At 36.3% G+C, this 22,561-nt stretch overlaps 1 protein-coding gene across 2 annotated transcripts in view; it reads left to right on the top strand.

Moving 5' to 3' along the window:
- Positions 1-22,561, top strand: part of CSTPP1 (centriolar satellite-associated tubulin polyglutamylase complex regulator 1) — a 180,253-nt gene that overhangs the window by 14,920 nt on the left and 142,772 nt on the right. For both annotated transcript variants that reach the window (XM_079103246.1, XM_079103247.1), the window contains exon 2: positions 20,124-20,226. In XM_079103246.1, coding sequence (XP_078959372.1) covers positions 20,124-20,226 — 103 coding nt within the window. The remainder of the gene's footprint in view (positions 1-20,123; positions 20,227-22,561) is intronic.

Raw genomic sequence — 22,561 nt, 5'->3', positions numbered from 1 at the left:
TAGAAATGGATCTAGGAGTTGATTGTCTTTTCTAATGACCTCCTCTTTGTCTTTGAAGTAAGAATGAAGTTTATGTCCTTTGAGTTAGGGAAGCAGAAGTAAAAGAACAGCAAAGAAAGTTTCTATTAGTTACTGGGGAAAGAAGAAAGAAGACTTGACCAAGAACAAGTATAAGAATTCAGAGGGACATTAAAGTATGTGAAGTAAGGCTTAAAAAAAGAAGTAACTAAGAACATTTGCAGGAACAAAGCTGACTGTATAAATTGGTAAAAGAAAAAGTGCAAAAAACTTTTAGGAAAACAAGATGTCACAAATAATAGGTAAGAGAGGAAAGATCCAAATACCACAAAATTCCATTTCTGCTATAGAAGAAAGTCCAGAGAATTATTGACTTTTACTAATTTGATATTTATTTTTCCTAGCTACCAATTTTTTAAAAAGATGTTTCCTTTTTTTTATATACCTTTATTTTACTTTTTTATTTTTATGTGGTGCTGAGGATCAAACCCAGTGCCTCACCCATGCTAGGCAAACTCTATACCACTGAGCTACAACCCCAGCCATAGCTACCAAATTTTAAATCAATTAGATCTACAACAGTTATAACAAAAATACTTTGCCCCATAGCCTTTTCATCTCCAAGTTCCACTCCTCAGATGAGACCACTTTTAAGTTTTTTACTGTTTAAACATTTTTTTTGCTGCATATTTTAAAATAACATGCTTAGACTGCTCTTCTTGATTTTTCAGTTTTAGATATTATCTAATGACTGTCTACTATGGAAGAGGAATATTTAGTCCTTTTATATCCCTGAACTTTCCTTCCTCCTAGTTTCCAATAAAATTACAGTTTTTGATAAAGCCAATCAACATTCAGTTTTATTGTGACTTGTATTTTATACATACCTATATCATGTAGTATACTATGATAATATTCTTCCTTTTTATATATTTTTTTCTTCTTCTGGAATCAATGGGTGCCTTGTCTTTTTTTGTGCAGTTGTTCTCTGAACTTGTCTTTAATTCATCCCTAAACTTTCCAGCCAACAGTCAGTCTTTCAGTTCTTGTGAACACATCAAGTATCCTGGATCATCAGTTTCAATTTCTTTAGATAGATACAGATATCGATTGATATATATATATTTTGGATTACTTCTTCACCTCCTTGGTCCTCTTGCTGTAATCTGGTTTGGTTACTTTATGAATTCTTTATCCTAGTTATTACTTGTCTTTCTGAAGTTTTATTACATATTTCTTAAGCCTGTGTTTACCTTGTTCCTCATAAACTTATTTTTGTAAGATAGCATCCTCCTGTAGCTCTCTGAGAAAGGGTGCATGCAAAGTAAAATTTGGGGGAATCTTGTGTCTCTGAAAATATTTTTCACACACTTGAATGGTAGTTTAGGTAGCTATAAAATTCTATGTTGGAGAGAATTTTCTCTTGCAATTTTTGAGGCATTTCTCCATATTCTTTTAGCTTTCCAGGTTGCTCTTGAGACATTTAATGCCTTTCTGACTTGTGATATCTTATGTAAATGTAAATTGGTATGGATCTTCTTTCAATTCACTAAGACCCTTTTAATGTGGGAATTCTTATCTTTCAGTTCCAAGAGGTTTTTGTGAATTGTGTTTGATATTGTCTTGTCTCTGCTATCTCTGTTCTGTCTCTGAAACCGTTTTTACTTAAACATTGCACTTTATGGATTCATGCTTGAATTTTCTTTCTCCCTTCTGTTCTACCTTTTGTTGTTATATATTTTGTGAATAGCTTTAACCTTTCCCTCAACTTTCCTTCCTCCTAGTCTTCCATTAAGAATATTTTTTTAAAATCTATGGAATATTGAAATATCTATTATATCAGGGTTCTTCAGAGAAAGAGAACCCAGTAGGATACATATAGACTTAAATATACAGTCTTATGTTGCTAAATGACGGGGATGAGTTCTCAAAAAGCATCAGGCTATTTTGTTGTGCAAACATTTGTGTAAGTCATAGAGTGTACATACACAATCCCAAATGACTAGGTCAATCGCTGGACTTTCAAGAGACATGATAGGTAAGACTTTTTAACAAGTAGAAGGAATACACTATAAAGATTCAGTAAAAAAAATAGGACTGGGGATGTAGCTCAGTGGTGGAACAGTTGCCTAGAATGGAGGAAGCCCTAGGATGGAACCCCAGCACTGCAAGCCAAAAAAAGAAAAAAAAAAAAAAAAAGATTAAAAAGTAGAATATAACAAGTACATAAACTAGTAACAGTTGTTTATTATCATTATCAAGGATTATGTACTGTAGGTAATTATATGTGCTATACTTACATATCACTGGCATTGCAGTAGGTTTCTTTATAATAGCATCACCACAAATGTGAGTAATTTGTTGACAGCCCATTTTGGTTACCACATTTGGGCAGTTGATTGCGCTTACCTGTAGAAATACAATGAATTTTGTATAGTGAGCTTGTATCCTCCAACTTGGCTGAACTAGTTTAATAGTTCTGGGTTTTTTTTAGGTTCATTTTTTATTATTTGTTCTAATTAGTTATACATGACAGTAGAATGCATTTTGACACATCAAATGTAGATGGAGTATAAATTCTTGTTCTTCTGGTTGCACATGATATAGAGTTACACCAGCCCTGTAATCATATATTCACATAGGGTATTAATGTCAGAATTCATTCTGCCATCATTCCTACCCTGATATCCCTCCCCTCCCTACATTCCCCTCCGTCTAATCCAAAATAGTTCATGGATTCCTTAGGAAAAATATAAGGTTTTATCGGCTGATTCAGCAGTTTTCTATCAGTGCCATTGCCTTTAATTTTTCTTATTTCTATCAGAGTGATCTTTCTAAAACCTAAATTACATTCAGTTTAAATCTTTCAGTAGCACTTCAAACTATCATGGCATGGCACACAAAACTTGCCATATGGCAGGGTTTTTTCCCTCCTCCATCTAGCAGTGTTCTGTCCTCAATGTGTTTTCTCCAGCTGTGCTGAATAGCATGCAGTTTCAGAACTTAACAGTGCTTTCTCTTGTCTCTGAGCCTTAGTATAGACTCTTTTGTTTACCTATAACTGTGATCACAAGTTCAAGGCCAGCCTTAGCAATTTAGTGAGATCCTATGTTAAAAATTAAAAAGTATTGGGGATGTAGCTTAGTGGTAGAGTGCCCCTGGAATCAATCCCCAGTACTGGAAAAAATAAAAATTAAAAAAAAAAAAAGCAAAAACTGTTATCATGGAAAGATGTGTGTGAAGTATTAAATAAAAAATAAGTTGCATGTACAAGTCATTTTTTTTTTAAAAGTTAATGTGGACAGACACTTTATAGAAGAAGTCATACTGGCAATTAATAAATATATGAAAAAGTGTTCAACATCTCTAGTAATTAGAGAAATGCAAATTAAAACAACTCTAAAATTTCATCTTACTCCAATTAGGATGGCTATTATCAAGAATACAAACAGTAATAGGTGTTGGCGTGGCTGTGGGGAAAAAAGGCACACTTTTACATTGCTGGTGGAGGTACAAATAGGTGCAGCCACTCTGGAAAGCAGTGTGGAGAATCCTCAGAAAACTTGGAGTGGACCCACCTTTTGATCCAGTTATTTCACTCCTCAGTTTATACCCAAAGGAATTAAAATTAGCATACTATAGTAACACAGCCATATCAATGTTTATAGCAACTCAATTCACAATAGCTAGATTGTGGAACCATCCTAGGTGCCCTTTGACAGATGAATGGATAAAGAAACTGTGACATATATATACACAATGGAATATTACTCAACCATAAAGAAGAATAATATTATGGCATTTGCAAATAAATGGATGGAATTGGAGAATATCATGCTAAGTGAAATAAGCCAATCCCAAAAAAACCAAAGGCTGAATGCTTTTCCTGGTAAGTGGAGAATGATATATAATGGGAGTGGGGGGTTGGAGAGTGAGAGAAGAATGGAGTAACTTTATGTAGAAAGAAATGAGAGGGAAGGGGGTTATAAAAAACGGTGAAATGAGACAGACATCATTGCCCTGTGTACATGTATGATTACACGAATGGTATGAATCTACATTGTGCACAGCCATAGAAATGAAGTGATGTACCCATTTGTGTACAATGAATCAAAATGCAGTCTGTAAAAAATAAAAAAAAAATTAAAAATTAAAAAAATTTAAGGGCTGGGGATATAGCTCAGTTGGTAGAGTGCCTGCCTCACATGCACAAGGCCCTGGGTTCAATCCCCAGCACCACAAAAAAAAAAAAAAGTAAGAAAGCAAAAAAAAAAAAAAAAGTTAATGAACATTACCAATGTGTGTGATATCACATCTAGAATTAGCTTTAGAAGCTACAGAACAAACCATTTATGTTGAATAGCCTGGGAAGTTGGATTTAGAGGGAACTTACCCTCTTCTTTTTTTACTTCATATCTTTTTGTATTATCTTATACATTCATATATTGCTTTTGCAATTTAATGTTTTAAAAGACTATATAAGGGTAAAGGTAACATAACTAAATGTTCAAGTTCACTTATAATTAAAGCATTGCAAATTATGATATTTTGAGTTGGTTGAAATAAATAGCTTTATATAGGGACATCTGCAAAGATTTCTTAGAGGTGATATAATTTGGTGTAGACTCTCTAGAGTGTAATCAGGCAATATGTAACCAGAACCATAAAAATGAGCATATCTTTTTATCTAGAGCCCTACTTCTGGGAATATAACTAAGAAAGTAACTGAAAAAAGAAAAAAAATTTTGCAAAGATATTTATAGCTACATCATCATAAGTAATGGGCCAGGGATGTTGCTCAGTGATATCTCTTGCCTAACATGCTTGAGCCTCTGTATTCGATTCCCAGCACTTGAAAAACAAACACAATTCCAAACAAAAACCCCCAAAATAATCCAGAAAGAATTCTGTATTAAGTAATGTTTTAAAGTGTAATAATAGTAGCGATCCTATAATTTTTAAATAGTATTAAACTAGATTACCTAGTAAAATTGTTACCAGCTGTGTAGTCTTAAGAAAATGGAATTAAGCTATAATCCCAGCAGCTTGGGAGGCTGAGACAGGAGGATCTTGAGTTCAAAGCTAGCCTCAGCAATGGCGAGGTGCTAAGCAACTCAGTGAGACTCTGTCTGTAAATAAAATATAAAAAACAGGTGTGGGATGTGGCTCAGTGGTCAAGTACCGTGAGTTCAATCCCCAGTACCAAAGGAGAAAAAGAAAAAGAACATAGAATTAAAAAGAAAGTTTCTTTGGTCTTCCCTCCCCACCTTGGCACCATTCACATTCTTCTCAACCATAGGTCTATTTAACAGGGCTTTCTAATGGGTTGTTTCCTTTTGAAAAAAATTCAGAGAAATAGAAGAGAATGTAGGAATTTCATTAGAGTAAATATTATAGAAGCAAAATGTTTACCTATGCTTATCAAGCTTCCTGATTTTCCTAGAGAATAAAATACCCTTCTCCTCCATGATCTAGTGAAAAAAAAAATTAAATTGGGAAGAGGGGTGGTTAAATACCTTGCATAATGCCCCAAGAAGTCATCTGTAGGACAAGGTTAACAATCATGTTTCATGTAATGAGACCATCCATGCTCACTAGGACTTGGAGTCTGGGTGCCCATCTGTGAGTTAGCAGTGCAGGCTGTTGAAGAGCTAGCCTGACGGTCAGTTTACCTGTCCTTGATGAGCTGGGTTCCTGGAACAATATAAATTTTCCAAACAGAGATTTTTGGAAGCATTTGCAGAAGTATCTTACGTTGGATGGAGTCTGGCCACAGGTTGTTGAAAGAGAAATGGCCGTTAGAGAGAAGTTGCTCTGCCTTTGCTGCTTCATACTTCACATGCTGTCCTCATTTGTTCATTTTCCTCTCTAGTTCAAAATATAGGATCTGAGAAGGAAGCTGAGCTGTCATCAGTTTCAACATAAAGCAAAAGTTTTCCCAAATTAGTAAAGGAAAAAAAATTTAAAGTCTTTAAGTTCTATGAAATACCAAGACACTGCTATATGGCCTGTTTTGCAGTCATGATATTTATATCAGTTAATTAATATTAATCAGAAACCATTTTAAGCTTTTTGAATTTTTCTAAGAATTATCTGATTTTGTGATTCAGTGGAAAATGTTTATACTAACAATATTAAGGTTCCAGTTTTTGCCCTACGGTTTAAAAATTGTGTGACCTTGGGTAATTTCTTCATTTGTGAAACAGAGATATTTCCATTCCCAGCCTTATTTGACTCCTAGGTTGATTATAAGTTCAATGAGATAATGTATGTGAAAATATTTGGCAAGTTTTCAGGAGAAATACAAATGTTATTGTTCAAGTCATGAGAGTCAATCTCCTGTTTAGGATGCAGCAAGTGTTGCAGATGGTAGTGCACTTCTTTAGGACAGTGTCTGGAACTGCTCTGGTTTATCCTGGTGCGCTCCCCTGGAATCATGAGTGTTCTATTAGCTGTCAGATAGAATACTTGTCAGCCATGTTTGATCCCTTCTTTTATACTATCTGGAAAATATATAGATGACTTATGTTAATTTTAGGTTTGCCTGCATTCAAGAGAGAAATCTAAAATAATATTGTTTAGGCAAGATAAAAGATTATTTCTCTTCTGTAGAAAAAATGTCTGAAGACAGCTGGTGTAGTAAACCCCAAGGTGTGATCTGGGCCTCCAGCGTCAGTTTTCCTGTGCCAACATCCTATCCAGGAATTCTGTCCCTTACCTCATGATTCATGAGAACTGAAGGAGTACTTTCTATCCCTTAGGGTAAATAACCTCTCAGCAGAATCAGTTTCATTTAAGTGCTTTCTAGAAAACCCACAAAATATTTTGCCTACATTTTATAACTTAGTTACATGGGTAAAGCCTGGATGCAAGAGAAGCTAAGAAATAGGATCTTTATGCCCATTGGCCATGAGCCCAGGTGTGTGTGTGTGTGTGTGTGTGTGTGTGTGTGTGTGTTTGTGTGTTTGTGTTTGCTGGGGAGAGGAGGAGAGGGTACTTGATACCGAAAGCATCTATGTATTATATTATGCTGTGGTACAGGTTGCTCTTTGCCAACTCTAGCAGTCTCTCTCTCCTTTTAAACATACTGCCATTTGTATCTAGCAGGAGATTGGATAAATGAGAGATGGAATCAAAGAGAATATACATGTCCATAGAGAGGATGATTTGTTAAAACTAAAAAATTAAAAATTTTTATGGGAAAACTTAAAATTCTGGGAACATATTTTTAAACTCAACCACATTTGCATGAAGACATATTTATTATCTCAAAATAGGGTACTTTAAAGTTTTGAAAATGTAATACCAAGTAAAGGAAAAAAGGAAAGAAAAATAAGAAAGAAAAGCCCTTTAAAATATAAGGGCTACTTTGGTTTAATTCAAATCCTCTTATATACACATTTCTTCAGTTCTTTTTCCTTATCATTTTTGGTCTCTGAGGGAATTAAAATATTCAGTGATTGCTATGATTTATTTTGCCTGCTTTGTACCAAAAAGTTACCATTTCGGCTATAACTGTAAATATGGAAAACTTTAGAACTTAGCATTTCAGTAAGTCTAAGAACTTTGTATCACTGAATCAAGAGGGAAAAATGAAGACAGACTTCTGTTTCTTTATAAAATGAGAGGAGTTGAACAATATGATCTTAAAGTCCTACTTATTTTTGTAATTTAGGAGAAGTGGTGAGAATAGTAATGAAGTATCTATTGTTTCAAGTTAAGTAATGTAGCCCCCTAATCTGCAGAGGATACATTCCAAGACCCCAGAGGATGCCTGAAACCTTGAAGGCTATCGAACCCTGTACTTATCCAGCCCTGTGCAGTTAACTGAAATCACGGAAAGGGAAACTGTGGAGAAGGAGGACTATTGTAAATCCAGAGGCAAATGGCACAGTCTGTGGTAGGACATAATTGATTTTGAGTCCTGGTGAAGAGGAATAGTATGTTTAATGGAAACTGAGGAGGACAAGGAATTTCCAGGTCAGGGGGGCTTAGTGGGTTGTCATTATATTTGTTGCAGAGCTTAAGGATGGTGGTAGGGGAAAAAAAGGGAGAGGGAAAAAGAAAATGGTCCATGTGTTCCTAGGAAAACAGATGTGGGTTCTGGGGTTGTTTTCTGACAAGTGGGCAGTGAACCTTCAGAGGCACTGTAGAAGAGTTTTAGGAGATTCTTGAATGCTCTATTATATGGAATATATTAAATTAGATCCATTTTTCTGTGAGAAAATATCTGCAGTGTGAGTGTGAATTAGATGTGCATCATAACTGAACCAAAAAAGTCACTTCCTCTTAAAAATAGATGATAAAGATTCCAAATGATTAAAAATAGAGGAAGAGTGATATTTTCATGGTGCTACAATAAATATGTTCATTGGAATATTTTCAGAGTTAATGAGTTTCAATCAAAAACAGAAAGTGGGTGAGAAAAAGATATGGAATGGAGGGAGAATTGCTACTATACGGTTTGGAGTTTTGGCTTACCAGCCGTGTGATCTTGGGCAGATTACACAAAACCCTCCCAAGCCTCAGTTTCCTCAACTGTAAATTGGGGATAAGTATGTACTTTAAATTGTGGTTGTGAAGATTAAGTAAGACAAGGTAGGTTGAGCACATAGTACACCACCTTGGCACATAGTATCTAGCACATTCCCCTTTTTTATTTTCTGTATTTATTTTAAGGCCCTTATTGTGTATTTGACTTTGAAGCACTGGTCCTCAGCAAATCCTTCTTCAGACAACTACTCAGTGATGCTCACACTCAAGAAGACCACATCTTATTAAGTGGTTAGTTTAGAGGCTCTTTCCCATGCAGATCTGCAAGCCGAGTGTGTAAAAATCACACATTGCACTTGTTGCCTGGCAGCACGTGTCCCTGAGTGGTAGTACATGGTTTGCATTGTAATGTTATCAGTGCCGGGGCCAGCTGGCTGGACATGTACTGCCACTTGGGCTAGGGACTCCATTCCTCAACAAAACATCAGCCAACACTAGGGTTAACAGAAAATGACAAACCAGGCATGGATGAGGGAGGCGCCAGCATAGCAGCGGGATGTCCTTTGATTTGCTTCTGTTATTTGCATGTCTTTCTTGTGATGTCTGTGAAATGTTCAGAATGACAAAGTTTTTAAAAGACCTGCTGACTCCGCCTGGAAAATGTGAAAAACCTCCCATTTAGAGACCTATTATGTCCAGCTAGCCTCCATTTTCTATATCTTTTTCTTCATTTTTTATTAATGCAAACATTTGCATGAAGACAGAACCTTTGTTTCTTAAAGAGTTCATCTGCTCCTGCTGCTTACTGGCCCTGCCATGCAAGAGCACAACAGAACCTTTGTTACGCTTTCAGCAAAGCTGTTTATGAACGGTGGCTTACTGAGAACTGCTTCCTGTGCTGTGTGCTTCCATTTTGTCTAGAAAGAAAAAAAGAAAATAGTTCTTAAGAGTGAAAAGAATTTGGACTTTCTTTTATTCAAGTCCTGGATGTTGAAATGACAAGTAGCCCCCAAATTTGCGAGGGCTGGTAATTGCATCGAATGTATTTTTTCACTTTACCTCCAACATAATAAGGCTCTTAGTAACAATAGAAGGAACAAGTGCCTTCTTATTGGAATAGAAAGAAGGAACAGTAAAAAGGCAACAGAAAGAGTGGTTGAGAACAGGACAAAAGTGGCTTCCTGTAAGAACCCTAATATTGTAGCAGAATGTGTTTTGGTACTTAGTGTTTCCCACCTGGGAGGCATAGTCCTGAAATGGTTGCCTTGAATAAAGAACAGCACCACAGTTTATAAATAGTGGATACAGTTTATGTATTCATTCAGTAAATATTTGAATGACTACTATGTGGAAGACACTGAATGGTTCTGAGTGTTAAAGGGGATAAAAGATATGTGAGTCATGGTATTTGTCTATCTCTTAAGGAGCAGGGTGTCCAATAAAGAAGAAAGCACATGTATAACAGAAATAACTTTATCAAGGTAGAAAGTGCTACAGAGTTATTTAGGTGTTTAGGGAGTTCAGAAAAAGAAATGATCCCTTTAACTAGGAGAGAATCAGGAAAAGTTTCATGAAGAAAGTGGCATTTGAGTGGACCTGACAGGAAAGGACATTTCAGTATTCCTAAAGTGAAGAGTCAAAAATTAGGGGTCCGGGAAAGTAGATCCAAAGTATATCTTTATAGGGTACTTATCACCATTAACTTAGATGATATATTAGATGTTGGCATGAGTTTTCTATGTAAACTGAACTGGGGCCTTCCTGTCTAGCCTGTGCTGTTCCAGTCGTTCATCCCATCTGATTTTTGTGCTCTTTGGCCTAGACCTCTGGGGCATCTATAAATATATACCGGAGCATCCTTTACTTTCATAACCAAAATTGAAACTCAGTAGATTATTGAGCATTATTACAGTTATATCCCATAAGCAGGGTGTGGACAGAGTTTTTAGTGGGGATTTGACAGGTGAGACTCTCATTTGAAAAACAATCTCCATTTTTATCCAGAGGCATTATCACCCAGAAAAGAGAGGACTGGGGATTCTAAGCCCATGAGTTGTCAGAGCCCTTAAATTAGAACTCTTCTGTGTCTGTCATTAGAAAAAAAAAAAAGAGAGAGATTCTGTTGTTCTCATTTCAGTTGTTGTGAATGTTACCAAATTTATATGAAGTATTTTAATATAAAATGCCAAATGAATAATTTAATTAGTATCTGATTGCATTAGTATCATTAATCTGCATGTTATAATTAAATTGCATTTTACCAACTTAATGAAAATCTGTGAATTTAATGATAATATGTAAATACAGTTTACCCCTAAAGAGTAACTTTTTATGACCGTATAACGCAACTTTCACACTGTGATTTCACTACTTCCCTGCCTGATATAACATTGTAAGTGGCATATGATTGATTCCATGTTTGTCAGTTTGCAGGTTTTTTTTTTAAACTTATGGTGCTTTCTGAAAAATAGTTGTGTGAATGTTTATGGAGTTGATTTGATAACTGCACTGTTCCATGAGTAACTATTTTTGCAGAGTTATTGTCATGACAATTATTACTTGGGTTCTTCATGTGTCCTCTAGATTGTAACTGTGGGTAAACTTAAGTGCTACTTTAGATTTCTCTGGGGTTCAGGAAGTACATTTTGTTATGATCAGCTAACGGAGTGCTTTCAGTTTGAACCTCTATGAAAGCCTACTTTAAAAAAAAAGAGAGATTCTGTAGTTTCTGGCACTTGAAAGTGCAGAACTCCAACTACTAATTCTGTATTGTGAGATTTAGGCTGCAAATACTGAGGCAATAGGATTTATGCGCTTAGTCTTTTTTGTTGTTTTTGTTGCAGATGGACACAATACTTTTATTTTATTTATTTATTTATTTTACGTGGTACTGAGGATCGAGCCCAGTGCCTCACATGTGCTAGGCAAGCACTCTACCACTGAACTACAACCCCAACTCTGCACTTCATCTTAATAGACATCCCAAAAATATCTAAAAATCAGTTTTAGGAAGCAGAAGGTGAGAAGGGAGGATTAATGGATGATCAGAGACTGTTGAAATGCCAGGGCCCTCAGCTCTGCACAGCCGTTAACTAGTACAGCACTTCTTTGGGTTAGGGGAAGTGGACTTTAGTTTTTATCCTGTACTTTACATCAAGATCTTTAGTCACCTTTTGTCTTCTGGTTGTCCCAGGTGATTGTTAGCATATGTGTAATTCTCTGCCTCTGGCATGTCTTTAAATATTTGAGTTTGACTCAAAACAGCACTCTGGTGGTTTGGATAAACAGATGCAATGTATTAGTTTTGTCTGTTTTGTAATAAACTATTAAGGTAAAAAGATCTTTTCTTAATTTGTAAATTTGTTCTCAGAAAGTTCCATTTGATGCATGTCATAATGCGTATCTCTTCAAGGGTGGCAGTTGTCTCCAGTGCAGACTAAAGGCATGGCTTCAAAGCCAGTCTGCTGCCTACTGTCCCTTTAACCTTAGTAACTTCCCTTACATTTCTAAGCCTTCCTTTTTTCTGTCTATAAAATGGGGATAAAATAAAATACCTAACTCATAGGATTGTTGCGAGGAGTAAATGAATTAATACTTACAAAAACTTAGATCGGTATCTTATGAAGTACATTAAGCTTAATAAATGTTCGTAGAATTATATTTATAGGTTTAACTCCTATATAGTAAACCTTGTAATTATCAAGAACATTAGGGGCTGGGGAGATAGCTCTGTCGGTAGACTGCTTGCATTGTAAGCACAAGGCCCTGGGTTCAATCCCCAGCACCCAAAAAAAAAAACAAAAACATTAAAGGAGGGAAGCCTCCCACATTTATATCAAGGATATTTCTTAGGAATATTGATCTGCAAGGTGTGATTCATTTGTAACTTTTTCTGGGACTCAAAGTTAAAACTTGACTCATAATAGTTTTATATTCAGACGTGGTTAGTATTTTTAAAGAGAGGCCTGATTTCTGATTAGTACCTTTTATTTTACTGCCCTGCAAGTTTTAAGTTTGTTTTTATATAGTGTTATACTCGCTGTATTAATCATGAAGTCATGATTCCAGTAAGGACCAGTTAGCTTAATCTAAATATAACACGTGAAGAAAATGTAGGACAATAGGCTTATATACATGGAGGACACCTGTTGAACAAATATATATAAAAAGCCAAAAAAATACTTTTGACTGTGTTGACATTTAAAATTTCTATATATGAATGACAGTACAAACAATTTAAAAGTCATAATGTGGATGTATATGTGACTTATACAGAATTGGAAAAGTCTACAAATCAAGAAGAAGAAAAAATTGGCAGAGGGGAAGATTGGCAGAAGATACTAATAAGTTGTTCACAGAAGAAGAAATACAGAGAAACATGAAACTATGCATAAGTGTACTTGTAATCAAGAAAACTAAAATTAGGGCCAGGTATGCTGGCCTGCATGTGTAATCCCAGCAGCTCAGGAGGCTGAGGCAGGAGGATCACAAGTTCAAGGTCAGCCTCAGCAACTTAGCAAGGCCTTGTTTCAAAATAAATAAGTTAAAAAGGGCTGGGAATGTAGCTCAGTGGGAAAGCACCTCTAGATTCCCTATTACCAATAAATAAATAAGTAAACAAACTAAAATTACGTGACAGAGCATTGTTATAACTATTAAATTGGCAAAATCGGCAGTGAAAACAGGTTCTCTTATGACTGGTGGGAGTGTAAATTGGAATAACTACCTTATAAAATCAATTGCCCAAATCTAGTAAACGTGAAGATGTATGCATCTTTTGAAGTACCAATTCCATTTTGAAGAACTTCTACCTTAGAAGAACTCTTGCACATATGTACAGGGAAACATGAAACATGTCCAGGAATACTCAACAAGGCTGAGGTCATAGCTCAGAGATAGAGTTCTTACCTAGCATTCAGGAGGTACAATCAAAATATAGAAACAACCTAAATATTTGTAAATAGGAAAATACCTACCTTTGGGAAATATCAAAAGGGTAAGTTGTTCTATATTGTTTTATAAAAAGATCAACAGACATAGTTGAGTGAAAAAAGCAAGGTGCAGAAAAGTATATGTCATTTACTTAAAAACAACTTTAAAAAAAACAAGCTTATAAGCTGTGTATTTCTGTATATTTGCAAGTATGCATCTCACACTGATAACTGCTATTATCTATGGAATTGGTCTTTAACCTTTTCTGTGTCATTTGGACTTTTCAACATAATTACGTATGTAATTAGAAATAAATATTTGTGCCAGGTGTGGTGGGGTGTACCTGAAATTCCAGGTACTCATGAGGCTGAAGTAGGAGGGTACAGAATTCAAGACCAACCTCAGCAAATTATCAAACCTTGTTTCAAAAATAAAAAGGACTGATGATGTAGCTCTGATAGAGCACCCATGGGCCCTGAGTTCAATATCCAGTAACACACACACAAGAAACATTTGTTATAATGTAAAGATCTTGACAATACTTTGTCTGATTTGCCAGTTTAAGCTTTTCTAATATTTACAGCAAAAGCCAGCAGTTTCTAGATTAATACATGTAAGAAGGGACACATCATAGGATTTTGGATGTTTCTTGTTTTGTTTTGTATTCATTTTGGTTTTGAGGCGTGCTGAGCTCTAGTAGAAGGGGTTGACTTTGGAGTCAAGTCTAAGTTTGAATCCTTCCTCAGTAATTTTTTAGACTTTGGGCAGGAGTTCCTTACCTCTTTGGGCTTCAAAAAATCTATTACCTACCTCATTGAGTTGTATAAGAACTAAATGTGCTTATTTTCCTCATTTCCTCATCCCCTTTGGTCAAGGGAAATTGATCTAATGTGGTCTAAGATCAAAGATGGTCTTGTATGGATGATAAAATGTTTCACTAGAATCATTTGTCTTGGACCAGGACATACTAGTAAAGATGGAGGATACAGATCATTAATTTTAGAGGTCTAGTAACTTTTTAAACCATTAAGCTATCTATTTGTAGCTCACAAGAGCAAATACTGTATTATGTTAGTGATTTATAAATGATATTGAACTTGAAGCATCTAAGCAGTTTACCTGGCATATTTTGGTTCACAGGCTTATTTTTATTATATTAGAGAACAGCTTTAATTTAGCTCAACATACACACATTTTTTGTCAGCCAACATCTGAATCTCAAGAAGCCTCGGAGACTTAAATGTGTCTCAGAAGGATTCTGGTGTCGGGCCTGGTGATGCCTGCCTATAATCCCAGTGACTCTGGAGGCTGAGGCAGGAGGATGGAAAGTCCTAGGTCAGCCTCAGAAATTTATTGAGACACTGTCTCAATATAAAAAAGGGCTGGGAATGTCACTCAGTGGTAGAGCATCCCTGGGTTCGATACCCAGTATCACCAAAAAAAAAAGTTGCTCCTAAGGGAAGAAAAAGTCACATTTAAAGTTCAACTTGAATATATGCATATACTCTGCTTTTCATTCACACTATTATTGCCCTTGTATCTATTAATATCAACATATAGTAACTCATGAATATTTTCCCACCGAGACTTGTTTTTTTTAGCATTGAGACTATTAAATAATAATTTAAAGAATAAAAAGGGTGTAACTAATGTTGTATGTGGAAATTCTAGACCCCTCAAGCAAAATTTTCCAAATGGGACCCTTTATTTAATTGCGAAATAAACAGCTTACACTTTGATGGTATTTATGTTTGGGAAGAGAGTAAAAGGAAATAGTTTTGGACTTTCCCCATATAAATTAGGGCCTCCTGAGTAATTAGCAGTTAATAGGTGAATGCTTCCCACAAGTTTAAAAGCTATAGCTAAAATGTGTGTGTGATTATGTATATGTTATTATAGGAATAGGATTATACATAGTCTGAATATAACCTGGAAATATTATTGGTTGGGTGAATAGAACTTTAAGCAGGTGGGTAGGGGGCTATTATTTATTGAGCACTTACTATGTGCCAAGTAAGATTATTACATAGATTATTTAATCCTCACTACAGTCTTTAGTGGTAGGTATTATTACTGCCTAAACTTTACAGAAAGGGCAGAGAGATTAGGTAACTTGCATAAAGTCACATAGTTCTAGTCCTGAACTAGAAATAAAATACAGGTGGGCCTGATTCAAGAACCATGTTCTTAACCAGTGAAGTAAATTGCTGTGCTGTTTTAATCTGTGATTGGTATGTAGCAATAATATAATCATTAATATGTTACTTTTTGTGCATATAAAATGTTTTTTAAGTTACTAGTTCATTGTCAAACATAATCTTAGGATCATACCCCTTTTAAAGCAGGAGTGACGGGGGTATAAAGAGATTAAATGATCAGCATGGGGGACATCAACAGAACCCGGTAGTTTCTCATCTACTGTTACCTTCATTTGCTTGGTTCATATATAGATCATAGCGTTTCCTTACATTTCCTTTAGATTTTTCAGTGTAGTATGATGAACTTATAAATGCTTATCTCAGACAATGATGATATCTTAGAAAGACAGGCAGCTGGACATTAGTGCAGATTTCAGAACCTCACTGATACATGTTGGAAGGTTTAACTTGATCTTGTGGAAGTCATGGTGAAGCTGAAGAGGAAAAGCCAGTCAAACACTTTTCCTTTTTCCAAGAGGGCAGCTAAGGTGGCCAGGTATCTTTGCCCTCCAGGGGTGCAGGTGTGCTGTTTTAATTCTTTAATCATTCACATAAATTAAAGCCTATTCCTTTACATTTAAAAAATAATATAAAACGACATTCTCCATGTTTTATTGCCAGGCAAGAGCTTTGAACTTCTGTCTCATTGAAGTTTGATAAACTGTAAGGATTTTCCAGGGTTGGGTGGTACACTTAACCACAGAGGGAACATTTGACTGATAAGAACTGCAGGTGAAGGAAACCACCAAGGAGCAGCAATTAGAGAGAGCTTCACACTTGACTGTTGGCTGGTGTGAAATTCTCATGGAGAGGAGCCTTTCCCTACCTCTGCAGCTCTTAGCTCTTTCTCTTCACCCACAACTTAAAAAAGCATCAGGACTTCTGGTTTCCACTTTGTGAACTGGGAATGGGTAGGGTAAATACTTTGTGGTGGGGTGGTTCTTTTTAAGAAACTTTGAAATTTGGGGGCAAGTTCTAACTTCACACAAATGGTATGCAGGTGGGGACAGGACGGAAAGACACATGTGCACATACACGTACATACATGCACAAATTCACAAAGACACAAATGGACCTTATTTCTCAGATAATTTTACTATTAACATACACTTCTGTCTTTGTGCTCTGTGTAAAATGAAGATAATTTTTACTTCCATCACTGATTATAAGTATTAATGATGAGGCAATATAGTAGAGCACAGATTCTTGTTATCAGACAAATCTTAGTTTGAATCTTGGCTCCTCTGCTTGCTTTGTAATCTTGAGCAAATTAATTCTATATGGCTCAGTTCTCCCATTTGTGAAGTAAAAAGGCCTATCATATGATTGTGGTGAAAATTAAATGATGTGTATAAAACAATCAGCACATTATCTGGCACATTGTTCAATAAAATGCACAAGGGCTTAAAAAAGGTACTATTAATTGTAACATTCAAGTAAGTATCTGGCAAATAAATGTTAAACAGGTATAGTCCTTTCTTTTTCTTTCTTTCCTTTTTTTTTTTTTTTTTTTTTTTAGTGCAGTCTATTTTCCAAAAAATTCCCCTCTTTTTAAAATTTCTGGGATGACAAAAGTGCTTTGATTTTAACGGCTCTGAAAACATTTCTTGTGTAAAAGGCTTTCACACTGACTTTTGGTCCCTGGAGCAAGGGAGGAGAAGCAGCAGGATTTGCTTCTAAGTGGATCTCTTTCATTTCTACCATCAAAAAGAAAAAAAAAAAAATCCTGTACTAGCCTTAGGTAGAGGTAAGTCATAAAAGGCCATATTGCCCAAAGAAGGAATTTTTTTTTTTTTTTTTGTAAGATCAGAGTAAGTGGGTAAAGGAGGAAGGGGATCACAGAGGTGAAAATACAACTGATTTTATTGTTAGTCTGGCTCTGTTTTCTCCCCAGCTTAATATTTACTTAATTATAATGATTGGTATTTTGAAAATAATTAATGCCAGAAATTGGCATGTATTGTCTCACAGCTTCATTTTCAGATTTGGTACTTTTTTTTCTTTTTACTTTTTTTCTTTTCTTAGTGCTGGGGATTGAACCCAGGCCTTACATTCGCTAGTTCATGCCCTAAGGCTGAACCACACCCCCATCTCCCAGTTTGGTCTTTGTGTTGTTATGCTTTTGCAGAACTGGGGATCAAACCTAGGGCCTCCCAAACGCTAGCTAGATACATTCTCTCTGCTGGCCTATGTCCCCATATCCCTTTGGACCATTTCTTAAAGAAATAGTTTCCCAGTTGGATGAACTGAGTTGATGAAGCCCTAGGGCTTTGTTTTGTTTTCACAACCTTTTTTTTGGGGGGTGGGGGAGGGCAGTTTGCAGTGGTTGAAAGTTGTTAGTTTGAGGAAGCACTTCATACATATAAGCAGACAACTCATGGAATGTAACCATGTTGCTCTTCTGTACTTCCAGCTGGGGCAAACATGGTGAAACCCTGGGTCACTGTTGTCAAATGAATGCTTGAGCTCAGCTTGGTGGATTTGTTTTATGAACTTCACTAGACTATCAGGACTTCAGAAACAGTTTTTTTAAGCATTCATTTTTGCAAATTTTAGGTAATCCTTCCTGAGGAATGAAACTATAAAATAGGCAAATATCAACCTTGGCAGCAACTTCTTGGAATTGCTTTTTGGCAGTATATTCATCACTTTTGGCTTTTTTGTTCTCACTGCTCCAGAAGAAAGTATTTTTCTGAATTTCTGGATGGTAAATGTGAACATGAATTGGAAGCTGTTATATAAAGTATGTCAGGATACCATTGTCATACCTAAAGATAAAATTCAGGCTAGTGGAAGAAGCATTTCACTGAGCCATGCTATACAGAAAGTTCTAGTCTTTATTGTTTGCTTGTAAATCCTAATAACCCTTTCTGAAAAGCTTGTTCCCTGCCCCTCTTGGGTGCTGGTGATTAAGCCCAGGACCTTGTGCATGCTAGACAAGTGTTCTCCTACTGAGCTATAACCCTGGCCATTCTGATGGACTTTTTTAAAATAATTTTTTAATAATTTTTTTTTTTTGTTTTAGATGGATAAAATGCCTTTATTTTATTTACCTATTTTTATGTGGTACTATGGATTGAACCCAGTGCTTTGCATATGCTGGGCAAGCACTCTACCGCTGAGATACAACCCCAGTCCTTTGAAGGACTTTTAAGAAAATGTATCAAGTATATAGAATGCATCAGGTACTGTGTTGTTTTACATACATTATTTAATTCTTAAAATCCTATTTGGCAGGTGAGGTGGAGTTATTTAATCACATTTTACAAGGAGAAATAGGCTTGGGGAGAATTTATTCAAGGTCACACAGCTAGGAAATGGTAGGGCTGAAAATGGAATTTGGGTCTCCCTGAACTCCAAAGCCCATGTTCTGTGATTCTTAAGCTTCAGGGTACATAAGAAGCACCAAAGGTATTTATTAAAAATTATTGGGCTCCAGTTGGAAGTTTAAGATCACTAAATCTGCAAATCTGCATTTTAATAGGGAATCCCAGGAGGTTCAGATCAAGGGATTGATCTGATTGATAATACTTTGAGAAATAGATTGAAATTATATTGCTTTCCACACTTGATACAGAAGAAAACAGGTATAGATTTGGTAATTATCCCAGATTGTTATGAAAGAGAGAGCCACAATTTAAACCCAGATCTGACTATGACTTAATGAATCCCACTATTATGTATAATGTACCAATAAAAAATTTAAAAACCCAAGTCTGTCTAGCTCTAATATTCACATTCTGTATTACAAGCTCATGGCTAATTGACACATTTTCCAGTTACAACAAATGTAGAAAATATGATATCTCGGGCTGGGAAGATAGCTCAGTTCATAGAGTGCTTGCCTGTCAAGCACAAGGCCCTGGGTTCAATCCCCAACACCACACAAAAAAAAAAAAAAAAAAAAAAAGTACAATATATGATAGATATCTAATAAGATGAGCCACCCAGATCATGCTGTTGTTATTTACCAGTGTCATGACTTACATATATAACAGTATTGGAATATTCATGATCTTTAACCTTTTTTAGTAACTTTTTTAAAATTAAAGAACTATGTTTTCCTTAAAGTCAGATCGTTCTGGCTTCAGGAATGGAATTCCTCGAATAAATTTTTGAACATGCAGAAGTGGCAGATGGTGGAAGGACGTGTAAAGAAAAGAACTTCCATGTATATCTCTTAAGCCATGCTAACACTCCTCAGCAACTGGTCTTCCTCAGTGAAAGAAGGATGGAGGGTTGATGCTGATAGTAACTGTGAGCCAGATGGCAGTAGCTTGTGTTCTTCATGTTGTGTTCACCCATTCTGCCCCCGAGACCATATTAGGGCCAGCAAGTTTCCTCTGCCTACTCTAGTCCACTTCCTAGGGCAGAGCTCACACCTTGATTGACTTGTAAGGCCTCCTATTAGGATTGGGAAAACTTCACTGATCTGTAAAAATCTCTCTCATTTTCTCTTTCTCTCTTGTTTTTTGTTTGCAGCCCAGCGACATGTCCTCACGTACATGGAGGATGCAGTGTGCCAACTGCTAGAGAACAGGGAGGATATTAGCCAGTATGGCATTGCCAGGTTCTTCACTGAATAGTAAGTACATGAATGCTTTGCTAAAAGGGTGAACCCAAAAGAGGTACTTGGAAGCAGGCAGGGTACATGAAGAATAGAGCAGAACAATGATGATTATGTAGTGGCAGTGAATGTTTAGTTCTGGTAGGTTGATTGAGGGCTGCCCAACATGTTTGGGAGCATGCCTTTCACAGAGCTAATTTTGTCCAGTGATATGTCTTCTAGATGGTCATGACTGTAGTAGTTAACAGCTACTTGTTTCATCCATTAAATCTGTTTCTTTAGGTCCCTCTTATAGTTTTTAATTTTCTCCTTTATTCATGATATTTACTCTCATTTCCTTTAATTGCTGATCCTTTTAGCCTGTGTTTTTCATGGCTGACTTTTCTCATGAAATTGTTTAGAATGGTATTCCTGTGCAGTTTTCTTTCTGGAGGATGTTGTACCAATCACTGAATGATGTATGAGCATTTCTAGAAGGAATCTTTCATAGATTATATTTTTTGAAGGGTCATGATGCTTCAGGGTGAAATATGCCTGGAGCTGGGCACAGTGTCACATACCTTAATACTAGCAACTCAGAAGGCTGAGACAGGAGGATCACAAGTTTGGGGCCAGCCTCAGCAACTTAGTGAGACCCTGTCTCAAAATAAAATAAAAATGGCTGGGAATGTAGGTCAGTGGTAGAGCACTCCTTGGTTCAGTCTCTTGTACTGCAAGTAAATAAATAAATAGTACTGCAAATAAATAAATAAAAATAACCTATCAGGGGCTATGGAAAAGTAAAAATAATTACTACTTTTAGAATATCACAGAACTATTTTTAGACTGAATGAGATAATCACTTTTTAAAAACACCTTAATCTTAGACATGGTGATGCACACCTATAATTCCAGCTACCTGGGAGGTGGAGACAATAGATCTCAAGCTTAAGGCCAACCTGGACAACTTAGTGAGACCCTGTTTCTATTAAAATAAAAATTTTAGTAGGGCTTGGAATGGTAGCCCAGGGGGTAGAACACTTGCCTAGCACATGCAAGTCCCTGGGCTCAGTCCCCAACACCAAACAAGCAAACAAATGAATGAACAAAAAACCCTCTTAGGGGCTAGGGCTGTAGCTCAGTGGTAGAGTGCTTGCCTCTCACATGTGAGGCACTGGGTTCAATCCTCAGCACCACATAAAAATAAATAAATAAAGATATTGAAAAAAAAATAACCTTCTTAATCATCATGAAAGGATGTGCTAAAGAAATACATAGCATTAGCTGGGCATGGTGATGCACACCTGTAATTCTAGTGGCTTGGGAAGCTGAGGTAGGAGGATCACAAGTTCAAGGCCAGCCTCAGCAACTTAGAGAGGTTCTGTCTCAAAAAATAAAAATAGGACTGGGCCCAGTAGTTAAGTACCCTTGGGTTCAATCTCTGGTACCAAAAAAAAAAAAAAAAAAAAAAAAAGAAAGAAATACAAAGCATTATTTTTATTACCAATATGCCATCATATATTTATATAATCTCTTGGATTCTCTTTCCTTTTTTTCCTGGCTAATTGGGAATAGTCCAGGGCAGAAAGAATAACCTGTTAATAGGCTTCCTGTTAAGGTGAATCATGAACTGAAGTTCATCTTCCTTGAACATAGATTCCCCCCTCCCATCTATCCTCCAGGTTCTCCTTGAGACAATTTCCTTATAAAATTAAAAGTTTTTAAATTAATTTAAAATTAAAGTCTATTGTTGGGTTACTGTTAGAGGAATACTTTTACTCTCCTTAGCTCTTTTGCTTTTTGTTTTGTTTTGTTTTTTAGTACTGGAGGTTGAACCCAGTAGTACTCCATCACTGAGCTTGTCCCTAGACCTTTTTATTTTTTATTCTGAGACAAGGTCTTGCTAAGTTACCCAGAGTTGGCTCAAACTTGTAATCTTCCTGCCTCAGCCTCCAGAGTAATGAATTGGAGCTCTAATGAATTAGAATTCTAACTTCTTGGGAAAACAAACTTTCTGGGCAGAGGGCTAACCCCTTCTCCCAGTCTTCCAAAGGAGGAAGTACAGAAAGGAATCTTGTTCTCATGGTATGGACTGAAGCAAGTAAGGTGGGCAGGGAATAAAGGCTAAGATTTAATAGCCTTGCTTGCTTTTACAGAATTGACAAGCCTCAGGGTCAAGTTTCTAGGCCATTTAATCTGTACCAGCACTCAGGAGGCTCCTAGCCAAGTGAAATATGACTCTTCTGGGGGTAATGCTTCTTCCTGGCCCTTTTTCATTTAACCCTCCCACCCCACCTCCTTTATAAGTTTCTCTCTTATACTGGTTCCTTAACTGCAGGCATCATTTCTTCTTCACCTGTTTGCCCAGTACTTG

This window comes from Sciurus vulgaris, assembly GCF_902686455.1.
Source record: "Sciurus vulgaris genome assembly, chromosome: 11".
NCBI classification, from domain to species: Eukaryota; Metazoa; Chordata; class Mammalia; order Rodentia; family Sciuridae; genus Sciurus; species Sciurus vulgaris.
The sequence above is the reverse complement of the archived record's forward strand: the minus strand, read 5'-3'. Positions and strand labels throughout refer to the sequence as shown.